This window comes from Mytilus galloprovincialis, chromosome 1 (assembly GCF_965363235.1).
Source record: "Mytilus galloprovincialis chromosome 1, xbMytGall1.hap1.1, whole genome shotgun sequence".
Taxonomy (NCBI): domain Eukaryota; kingdom Metazoa; phylum Mollusca; class Bivalvia; order Mytilida; family Mytilidae; genus Mytilus; species Mytilus galloprovincialis.
In genome coordinates, this window is record NC_134838.1 from 94,003,552 (window position 1) to 94,015,922 (window position 12,371).

Below are 12,371 nucleotides of genomic sequence, written 5' to 3' on the forward strand. Positions count from 1 at the left end.
ACCTTGACTGGCTATACAGCCCTTGCACGGTCGGTATGATCTGAAACTAAGAGCATTACTAATTTAACAATGTTTAGAACATGGATTGCTAAAAGTATAATTATCAAGTAGAAATTGCATTATATTTTTTAATATGTTCAAAGACAGTTAATATCTTTAAGGTAACATTATTATGTTATTATATATTCAATTGTTAATTTATTCCTTTTTTTGATACTAGATAATATTTTTAGAGCACAAATTTGTAATAAGCTAAAACAGGGGAAGTAACTCCAAAATCAATTTCCACCACGTTTGGGTTAATTAAAAACTGTGCTTGTCGCTAACAAGTTGAGATGGAAGGCATTTCTGTAAAGGCATAGTTTTATTTTGATGACTTAAATTCAATTTTAAAGTCATGAATGTCTTCATTTATACGCTCTTCCATTGTGACTTGGAGATCGAAAATGGCGACCCAAGCTAAACACACTGGCTGACACATTCATCAAAAGTATGACAAAAAGATACATTGTCCTAATTAAATTACCTAGTTATTAACACCTTTGAAGTCTTTATCATTGTAATTGATTGTAAGACAAGATTAACCTGGGGGGCAATCACACAGGTGTCATATATGTAATTAACTTGGAGATCAGAAATCGATGAATTTTTTTTTTACCAAAACGGCACAAGATAATTTTGGAAAAAGACGTCAGGGCAGAAGGGCTCTGATGAAGGCACCCAGGGTGCGGCGCCCTTCTATTTTGGACTAGCGAGACCACGGCTGAGGTTGTTCTCTTATATTTTATAAGGGCCAATACATGTATTTTAAAAATAAATAAGTGATTTTTTTTCATATTTATTGGTCATCATAAATTTTTACAAAACAAATATAAAGACAAAAATAAATGACTATTTACAATGTCCATAACAATTTCAATAAAACAAGAACACATTGATCAGATCTTAATGTAAATGTTCTAACACTTCTTGTGTAGAAAAATACTTATTTGCCATGTTGTCAATGATACATTGCACAAACTTTTAATACATTTATTCAACACTTAGCTGATAATTTTCTATGCTGAACCGTTTAAAAATGAATAAATAATGAGTGAACGAAACAGCAACCCTAAAACACATTAAAATCAGAAAACCTTTTTGAATCTTGTCTAACAACTTTACTTATATCAAATATGTCAAGTAAATATAAATTTATTTTATATATTTGTCTTAATTTTCTATTGTAGGGTTCTATAGCTGCATTTCAATAGTGATGATTCTTTTACTTTGTTTTAAACAATATTCAGTTTATTTCATATATTTGTCTTCTTGTTCTGCTAATATTTTGGCTGATGCCTTAGCATCATAAAATAGTTTATTGATTTCTTCTATCTCCTCTTTTGAAATGGCATCTTTTCCATTGATTCTTGCTAAAAGATTTGATGGTGTCAGTAGCTGCACAGAGTACCTATTAATAAAACACATACATCAATAAATCTTCAACATATTTAAGTAAATTATCATAAAACTCTGCAGATCTGTTCATATATGATTATTTTCAGTAAACCATGCCAACAACTGAATGTTAATTTTGAAAGTGACCAGAGCAGTTTTATATCTTACAACTTTTTCATTTTTTTAATTTAATTTTTAGATATTTTCCATTATGTAATTTAATAGTGTCCACAATGTCAATATATGTATTTGAATTTTCTATGTCTAAATTGTTCTTCCAAGCATCTTTGGAAATCACTTATGATGGCTTAAAAATGATGATTTGATTCACAGTGTGAGAACTTTTTAGCTTCTTTGTTGCTTATGTTTTCAATATCTTCATTTGAAAAACCTGAAAATCAATTTTTTTAATCAAGCTTGAACTTTCATCTTTATGTATTGGTGAGATAAATATAACCTTTGATCAGTTTTCACATAATGCGAGTTATTTTAAGTATTAGACTGAATAATACAGGCTGTAAACTCTTTTCATAAAAGTATCCTTGTCATAATATGAGGCAGGCATTACCTGTAAATGGAGACGAAGTCTGTATGAATTATTTTTTTGTAACTTAAATATTTGTTAAAAAAAAGAAACGAAATACCGTAACGTTTCCGATTTTGGTTCTATTGTTAGGGATTTTAGTTGTGACGTTACTTAAGTTATGACGTCATATGCAATGTAAACAAAGAAATGCTATCATCAGGTAACGTTTTTTCATATCAAGGAATTATTAAAAATGAACTTGGTATTGTGTTCCTTACTATTTTATACTAGACTGATAAATATATATATTACTCAAAGTTTCATACAAAGGAGACCGGAAAAAGGAAGTACATTGTAGATTTCTGCGCAGATGTGGGAATTCAAAACATGACATCAAAAGAATTGAACGATTTTGAGTTCATGAGTACAATGAAAATTTCGAGCGATTTTTTTTTTTTTTTTTTTTTATTGATTTTTCTACTGTTATTGGGGACTTCATCCCCATATTAATGCTAGTTAGTCTAGTGTATCATACCTTAATGTTGTCTGTACTCCAATCTTTCCTAACGACAGTGCTGATTCTTCATCTAATGTAATGTTTTCTGTTGTTGCTCTAATCTTTAAGATCTACAAGACATAAAAATGTTGTTATAGATGATTTTTTTTGTTCTCTAATATAAATAATGTATCATATGACATCATTTTACACTAAATTAGAAAAGAAGTTAAACACAAATATAATTAATTTATAAGAATTCTGAAAGTGTCCCTCTTCAGTGATATGCACTAAAATATGTTCAAGTTTTACTTTTTGGAATATTTTTACTGAAGCAGTATCAATATCTGCTGGGAAAAAAAAGATTTCAGTTCCAATTCAACATCATTCAACAAATGTGTTCTTACAAGCTCTAACAGTTGATTCACATTCTCTTCAATTTTTTTGTTTTGAAGAATTTTTAGAGAAATAAAAATCACTATACATTTTACCACAGATAAAGTACAACTTTGAAGATATACATGTACAGTGAAAGTAATTTATGTAAAAAGTTATTTTTTATGATGACTATCAATGTAAACTTAAATAATTTTAAAAATGTGGGAAAAAAAACATTTTCAAGCAAAGTTTTGTTATTCAGCAAAAATTAAAGTGAAAATGATTAGGTAAAAATTTGATTCTATACCATCAAACTCTAATTATTGTATATTTTGTAAAAAAAAGTTAGGGAAGGCAAAGAATGGGCAGACTGTCAGAAGAAATATTTTACAGTCGTTGAAACAAGATGTTTTTCTGTATATAAATTGTGCAAAGTTCACTTAATTTTTTAAAACTTTTGTGTCAATTTATTTGATGAATTATAGGCATTATGAGACTGAAATGTTTTCTCTTGGTGTATGACATGTGTACATCAGTACAAGTTGCATTTTCAAAACCAACCTGAACCATTTCTTCCTCTGAGTATGGTAATGTTCTGATAATCATCACTCTGTCCAATAAATCCAGAGGAATGCCATGAGGTGCAACAATATCTTCAGTTCCTCTGTAAATATAAGTAATCATAATGAGTTTAGTCATTTGATGTTATCTTACAGTTAGGAGCTATATGCCAAAAATAGTTGGTTTACTTTTTTAAACTTGGGTTTGTGCTATTGACTATTTAAAAACAAAAACTAAGAAATATACTACATAAATAAAAGCATTTTACGTAGTTGTAAACTTTGAGATACATGTCAATCATAAAGTTTGCAAGATCATTAGTAACATGGTGTGCTGGAGACCTAATACGATATATATGGGGTCTGTAACTTGCATATGGGGTGAAAGTGATATATGGGGTCGGTAAATTTCATATGGGGATACAATTTTCACTCTCACTGCATATGGAATTTACTGACCTAATATATATCATATTAGGTCACTAGTACACTATGTAACTTATAAAATTCCTTGTGAAGTAATTCAAACAAGAGCTTTTACCTGTAATAGGATCAGTAATTTCTTCTAAAATTAAGAACTTGTGGACATTTTTTTGAAGATTCTTTTTTATTTAACAATATCAGCATTTACCTACCTGATTGTACATTTCCCTCGGTTTGTTGCAAATATAACAATTGGTGCTATCGTTGATTCCAAAGCTCTGTGAAGGTAAGTAAAACATTCTATATCTAACATATGTACTTCATCTATAAATAATACTCCTGGTACAAGTTCAGCTATACCCTGGTCTATATATTTGTTTACTACTTTATTGATTTCTTTTCTCAACTTATCTGTAAAGAATAATAGTTAATGTCAATATTAGCACAGAGAGAAAAAGACAGTTTATGTATGTGATAAAATTCATACAATGACAAATTAACATGAAGATATGAGTTGTAGCTTTTCATTTATTGGCACCCTTCAATGAGACTAAGCACAAGACCTCATCATTTGATGAAAAAGAAGTAACTAATGGAATACTGCATTTTAATAGGAAGTGCCCAAGGAAGTTTAAATCCCATAGAAGAACATTATTTTAGGTTTTTTTGTATCAGACAATTGTCATTGTATCATGTAAACAGAATGGTCCTGTGTATCATGGGCAAAGATTGGTCCTATGTAAGTCTCTTTAAAAGAAAACAACCCTTGCTTCAGAAATATATTATGGGTACATACTTTTTATAATTATCAAAATTACAAAAAATCAAAATTACAAAAAGAAATTTTAAACAAAATTTGGTCCTCAAACCATTAGAAGCAAACCTTTCACATTGACATATTTGCTTTTTGGGATCATGCTCTTTCCCATATTATGATGAGTGTCAAGTGCAGTTGTTTTCAATTACAATTATGAAAAAAAATAAGTGATAAATGACAAATTATACCTGTAATTTCTGTTTTCTTTGGTTTCATTAACTGGCCCATCATTGACATAATATCTTGTCCTCCCTGCATAAAAACAAAGAACAGTCTATAACTAATTGATTGGTGTTTGTGTCCATTTTCAAAATTTTGTTTATCTTCTGTTTTACAGAATATTATTGGGAAAATTATCAATGAAATCTGTTAAACTTGACACTAAACTTAATTTTCTTTTCCTATAAATTCACTGGAGCTGACTGACCCTCAAGCTAGAAAATTACTGGCATATTGTAAAACATCAAATCTATTAAAACTTAGTAATCTGTAATGAAGGTATTTGCATATCATGTAAACAGTTTTTCTTTTCTGTGATACCTTTAAAATATGATAACTCCAATCATATTATACATTTTATGAATTTTCTGTTGTGACATTTGTAATATCTTTGCAATCTCAAAAATAACTGTCATTTGATTCTCAAAACAGCTAGAACTTTATGGATTGCCTTCAAGAAAGGAAATCAATCTTCTGCTGACATTTGACTGTTTTATGCAATGAAATTCAATACCCAATTGCAACTGCTAGTTAAATTTAGGACACAAATGGCTGGCTATGTCAACCCCCAAGTGTTGACTGTTGAGCAGTTTACATATTTCAAACAAACTCTATACTTATCCGGGGACATTACCTGTGGTCTAGCATTAGCTATGTACAAACTCTATACTTATCCAGGGACATTACCTGTGGTCTAGCATTAGCTATGTCTAAATCATGGAGTGTAACATCTTGTATGACTTCTTTCTTTTTGTGAACATCACCTTTAGGGAGTGGTACATACTCCTCAGCCTCTAAATCAAACTCTGTGGCATAGGAATCAGATCTTCCTTGTCTCTGAAAATATTTCAAAAGGAATTCAATTGACATAAATATTTGATTTGATGTAAGAGTGAAGACACAAATTTCTATTTTGAATATCTTGTGTTGTTCTGATGCTGTAACATAGAATATTTCCCCAACACATTTTTACTTTTTCTATGTAAAATGATGCTCCTTATGTCTGCAATACACCTTATCGCTAATCCAGGCTGACCCCAGAATATGTCCCGCTCAAACTATTGACGTCATACAACAATCACTTTTCCATTGTGGCGTCAGATATATCGCATTATGACGTCAAATTTTATGGGAACCTGTGTGATGTCCAGTAATGGCGGACAAATAGTGATAAGGTGTATTGTAAAACATGATTGACTTCTATCTTTTTTCATTTTACCTTATAAGGTTACCTATAAATTGAAACAAGATAAGACGGTTAACAGTAACTGAAAATCTTCTTCTCTTCATATTCTCATACTAAAAAGTGAAAACATACAATTGATATGTAAGCAAAGCTATCAAATTGTTTGGCCATCTTAGAATTCAAATTCTATCATCAAAATCTGACAGCCTTGGAACTTGTAAAAGTAAGCAAAGCTATCAAATTGTTTGGCCATCTTACAATCCAAATTCTATAATCAAAATCTGACTACTTGTTAGACATTCTTATTCATTCTAAAACTGTTATTTTACAGCTCCTAGTTACCTTGACTGCACCACTGTTAGCCTCTATGTAAATAACATCACCAACTTCTACTTTCTCTTTCTGTAGACTTTCATATATAGATGGGTCTAACTTAAGTTGTTTTGTTCCTTTGGCTGTTTTCAAACCAATTACAACATGGCTTACTGTCTTGCCATATCCTACAAAGACACATGTATATCATAAAATAATAATTTTCACTATTCATCAGTAAGAATAATTGCAAAACTATTGTTGACAATTTTATAGTCAACAACAAAGTTTATACAATGGTTGTGTATGCTTGCAAATTAATCTTAATATCCAATCATTTGCACCCATTCTACTTTTAATTATCCAAATAAACTTTTTTCAAAAAGCCTTGACACTATTTTTACTTTATGTATCTACAAAGAGCTCCCCTCAACCAACTACATGTATTTAACTTGTGTCAAGATTGTTTATCACTCATGGTTACCCTTTACACCTCTTTTATGTCATGTAACATTGGTCAACTACATTGTTTGACTTAACTTTTATAGAAAAAGACAGAAAATTAACATTGCATCAATCAGCGTGTTTCCCAATACAGCATTATAACTTTGAACTATTGAAGTATGTTTAAAAAAGAATCGTTAAAAACTTTCTATTGCCATTTGGCGGCATATAAAACATACCTCCCATGGGATTTTCTGTTTCAACTGGCGACATCTCAGTCACTTCTCCTTCATAGACTTCTTTTGTTTCTTTGATTCTGAGTCCAATAGCTCGTCTAAAGTTCTCCATCAATACTTCAGTCTTTTTAATTTCAGTTGAGTATACTTCACTACCAACCATAGGACAGAAAGGCACTTTTGATCCTAGTTCCTGGGCAACAGCTAATGCTATGGCAGTCTAAAAGTCATAATTACAAATCAAGATTAATAATATGGAAAGTGCCAATGTTTCCCTTTTTTTTTTTTGAACACATTTCAACGTTAAAGTGTTAAACGATCATTTGTCTGATATCCCAAAGAGTTATGAAAAATGGAACTCAGAGGGCATTATCATGGGTGATCATTTAATAGAGTAGGAGCTTATTTAACTGTAAAATAGCCTTTTTACTTGGAATTTTATACCTCTAGTAAACAAATTTGCCAAATTATGTTTTGACTTGAAAGGATGGAATATTTAGTAAAAGGTGCATAACACTGTTTGTTATCTCCCTTTCTTTAAAACATTATCTTATTATTAACACAAGAAGAGAGTTTACATTACCTTGCCTGTTCCTGGAGGACCTGCCAACAATACAGCTCTACCTGCCATCTTTTTGGATCTAATAAGTTCTACAACAACACCAGCTGCCTAAATATAAAATAACATCATTTTTAAAACACTAATATTCATCATTGACCCTTTTTTAACAAAATCATTAGGTTCACAAGCAGTATCAGACATAAATTGTTCAATAGACCTCGATGGCTGAGTGGTCTAACTTAGCATGTAACATATATAAATCAGAGTTCATGAAACTTCATTTTTTCTGTCAAGGACTTACAAACAACAAAAATTCCTCTCAATCAGGCTGAAAAATAATGGCTTCAGCTTTATGATGACAAAGGAAGATTTCACAGCCAAAAATTATAATGGTCTTTCAAGATGTCATATTTGGACTATTATTCAATGTATTGTACCCATGTGGGGTTTGTTCCCTTAAGTTACAGAAATTTGATAAATACAAATGCTGGTTATTTCATACCTGGCTGATTTATAACTATATTGTTTGGTAACCCTTACAGAAACTTTCGTACATGTTATTACATTATTTATTTTTATTAATTATTTTAGTACATGGTTATAATTTTGTATCTCTAGTTTTTACCTAATTTAACAGTTAGACAATATATATATATAAAATTATATGAGTCTAAAAGATTGTGTAACAATACCGATAAATAGATGGAAAAAAAACCACTAAAAAGTGTTGAATATCATGGCACAAAGATGGAAAAACTGAACAGATGATATAAATTATACAATAATTGCAAATATTTCAGCTCAACAAATGGCCTTCCTCAGTGTTAAAAGTTTTAACAATACTGATACATAATGTAAAAGGTGTAAAAATAGATCAGTAATAATACAGGTATTTATTTATCGGTATTGTTACACAATCTTTTAGACTCATATAATTTTTCCTGTTTGTGTAGTATTGTCAATTTTGATGATCCAATACCTATTAAGTTTACTGGTTGGTAGATTCTTATAGACTCTATAAATAAAATTATATATATATATAATAATTCACTATTTCTGTCTCTGGAAGTATATACAAACACTTACATACATGTATGTCTATGTATTGAAGCCAAAAACAATTCTTGTGTGTTCAATATAGATATACAGTAAAAGATTTATTTAAAATAATGCACTTTTTAAAGACATATGAAACGAATGACTAGTGAAAAATAATGTTTATCCAATTCTTAAACCAATTCATGTGTATATCATCAACTTAGTTTTCTGTGATTGATTTTATCAGTTTTTCACGCAAACATATCGAATAATCATTGATTTCTTTTTTCTTTCTGTCTGTTTATATGATGTGAAAATATGGCAGTTAATTGTTTGTCATGTTTTGAAGCCGTAGTTTATCTGATTGTCACCTTATAGTAAACAAAGAAGCATGGATATTGAGTACGTGTATAACAAGTACCATCAGATAATAGTTTATTTCCATGACAGATACATGCGTATTGCGTTCACCTGATTTTTAAGAGAAGGGTCGTGCTAAGGTCACTTGCATACGGAAAATATGTCAGCATATTGATTCCTGGAAGCAAGCAATTAAAAAAAAGTAAACTTCTTCTAACATTTTTGTCTAAGAGTTAAAGAATTTTCTTCAGAGAAAAGTATATGTGTACATAAGTTTCATAAAGAAAACTTTCCATTTAGTTATAAAAAACATAATGTCATATGCATCATTTTTTTTAATTTGAGGTTTCATATGACTGAGATAAACTGATTGTACTAAAAACAATTGTACTTTAGAGTAAAACCTGTATAAAACAGCCAGATATGGGATAATTCAAGGGCTGGTTTGGACAGTGGTGGTTTATACAGGCTACCATTTTGAAAGGGAGATATTGACTTGTGTCATCAGATATTTTCCATGTAAAAGTAATGTGTCATTGTAAATTCTAATGCAACAACGTTTGTAACGTTCATTTTGATTGGACAACGTCACTTTCTTACATGGCATCAATTGACAATTGATGCTATGGGACGTACGCGCAAGCGCAGACGGCACATGACAGATTTTAAATACATGTTTTAACGTTGTTTTCTGTCATTTTCATTAGAATGGTGATAACAATATTGTATTTAAGCTCCGACTGCATCAATTTGGGATTTGATGGTCGCAAATACCCGTTTACTGTCTCCGCTAACGCGTCGCCAGTAAACTTAATTTGCGACCATCAAATCCCCAATTGATGCCGTCGGAGCTTAAAATACAATACAGTTATCTCCTAATTGTAGACTATTAAAAACAAAAACTTTGAAGGGGAGAATCGTACTTTAATTCTTAGTTGGAATAGACGGGAAACCAGTTAATTCAGGGTCAGCTTTACCAATGTTTGACTGTATGTGCTTGATATAATATTTATACCAACATTGTATCTTATTGCAATTTCATTTTGAGCAAACGGCCCATATTTAGGTTATATGGGGACGAAGTCCCCATTTACGGTAGAAAAATCAATAAAAAAAAAAAAAAAAAAAAAATCGGGAAAATTTCCCGAATTTTTCATTCTACTAATGAACTCAAAATCGTTAACTTTTTTTTTCAGATCTAGTTCCTGTTCCAGTTTTCCACGCATTTGCACAGAAATCTGTCTTGTTTGCACAAGACTTTGACAAAAATATATATTTATATTTACTTTTAATATTACTGTTGATTGAATTTTGATTGCTGAGTAGGTGTCATTTGCAGGGTTGGCAAAAACCCGGGTTTTATGAGTATTGCCCAGCCCAGTGGGAAATACTGGGAAAACCCGGGTTTTACTGGGTTTTACTGGGTAATACTGGGCAATACTGGGTAATATAGAATACTGGCCTGAATTTTAAAGAGAATTCATTTATCAAACACAAATGCAATACATTTAAGATATAATATAAACCTATTTTTATTTATAACTACATGTATGTTACTTGTTTGAGAGTCCTATAAGACATAAATGTACAAGTCTATACTATACATTTGAGAAAGAATTTATTCTAACAACTCTGAGATTTTTTTTTTCAACTATATATAGCTAATATAAAGAATTGAACAATTACATGTAATAAAAATTACTTTGAAATGATTTATATGTACAAATGTACATAACTAATTAATAAGTAATTATTCAGATTAGAACACACTCTTATAGAAATGAAAAGGCTGATTATTGTTATACAAACATATCGTTTATATAACAATAATCAGCCTTTTCATTTCTATAAGAGTGAATGACAAGACCCTGTAGGGTGTTTACTTAGCAATCATGATTGCATATATAGCAATTTAATTTACAATCCACATAAACACTGCAATAAAATGTTTAGATTATTGAAACAATGCTTGGAAATTAACAAGGAATCCTAAAATGTGTAAATCTTGTATTTTGCCTACATGAAATTTGGGTAGAGAAGAGAATGAAATAGAATTTTTTAGCTTATATGAATGACTCTCAATGGTTATCTGTATAAAATATATTTAGCTATAATACTATGAAACTACAACAAGTCTTTACTATTTATTATTGAAATAAGCTTAAAAAATCATATTGCCCAGTATTGCCCAGTATTACCCATTTCTGGGAGTATTGCCCAGCCCGGGAAAACCCGGGTTTTCCCGCCCAGTAAAACCCGGGCGGGTAATACTTTGCCAACCCTGGTCATTTGAAACCTTTGATATCACTGATTGTTATATAAATTGTCTTTGATGGAATTTACAGAAACTTATATTTCCTAGTAACGTAATTACATACAGATACAAACTTAGTCCTCAATAACTTATAGTCCTGAAATGTACTGAAACTTATAACCTAGTATAGCATGTAAAGCAGCTAGCTTTAGACAATTTAACATGATACATCGTAAATATTCGGCGAAATTGTAGACCGACTTCAACACATTCAATTATATACACACTACGCAACACTATACTTAAAAATAAAATCAGGGCGAACGGACTTAGGGCAAACAGGTATTAGGGCGAACAGAAACTAGGGCGAACCAGAATCAGGGCGGACGGACCCGGATTCGCCTCATATCACCTGCCTCATACATGTATTACTGACTGTCCTCTTTCAGTGGTAACTTAAACCTGTCTCATATTCATACAAGTACAATACATGTAACAACCTAGTTACTAGGTTAGTTCTAGTTACAAATCGACAATACACCTTATCGCTGTTTGTCTGCCTTTACTGGACATCACAAAAGTTCCTGTAAAAGTTCAAGCGGAACAGATCTCCAAATACATTGTGATAAGGTGTATGTCCAACACAACCTAAGGCTATACTATAGCATAAAAATAAAGATTTAGATGAATTACACTAGTTTTTCAAATGTTATGTTTTTGTTCTCAAAATTCAAATTTGGGTATTCTTTTAATTAATCAACAGAAAACAATGTTTAGAACTTTCTAGAAATGTATACCTCTCGAGCAAGTTCTTGTCCGACTAAACCAGCTGCATTCTGAATTGCATAGCCATTTTCATCCAAACCTAATCCTTTAATGTGACTATGTGTAGCAATTCGTTGAGTTTTTGTGGTACTCTTCACTTCTTCGATCTTCATCTTTGTTCTTTGAGTTATAACTACGCAGTGCAACTATAAACAAAACTTTACACGAACCGGCACGCTACAATCGTGAAAAAACAAGTTTGTTGTCTACAACTTAAATCTCCTTTTCTAAAACGTTAAAATCACACAGATTTTTTTCGTATATTTTACGACACTAAAATTCTATGATTTTGCATATA

The 12,371-nt window shown here is 30.8% G+C and overlaps 1 protein-coding gene across 1 annotated transcript; it reads right to left on the bottom strand.

Moving 5' to 3' along the window:
• Window positions 1-822: 822 nt before the first annotated feature.
• On the bottom strand, window positions 823-12,280 carry LOC143045295 (ruvB-like 1). Its single transcript, XM_076217719.1, has 10 exons — window positions 12,046-12,280; window positions 7,618-7,704; window positions 7,038-7,254; window positions 6,385-6,542; window positions 5,544-5,693; window positions 4,826-4,889; window positions 4,033-4,231; window positions 3,399-3,501; window positions 2,499-2,590; window positions 823-1,450 (listed from the first exon to the last, which is right to left on the bottom strand). The coding sequence occupies exons 1-10, from the start codon at window positions 12,184-12,186 to the stop codon at window positions 1,291-1,293; spliced, it is 1,371 nt and encodes a 456-aa protein (XP_076073834.1). The 5' UTR covers window positions 12,187-12,280; the 3' UTR covers window positions 823-1,290.
• Between the last annotated feature and the right edge of the window lie 91 nt (window positions 12,281-12,371).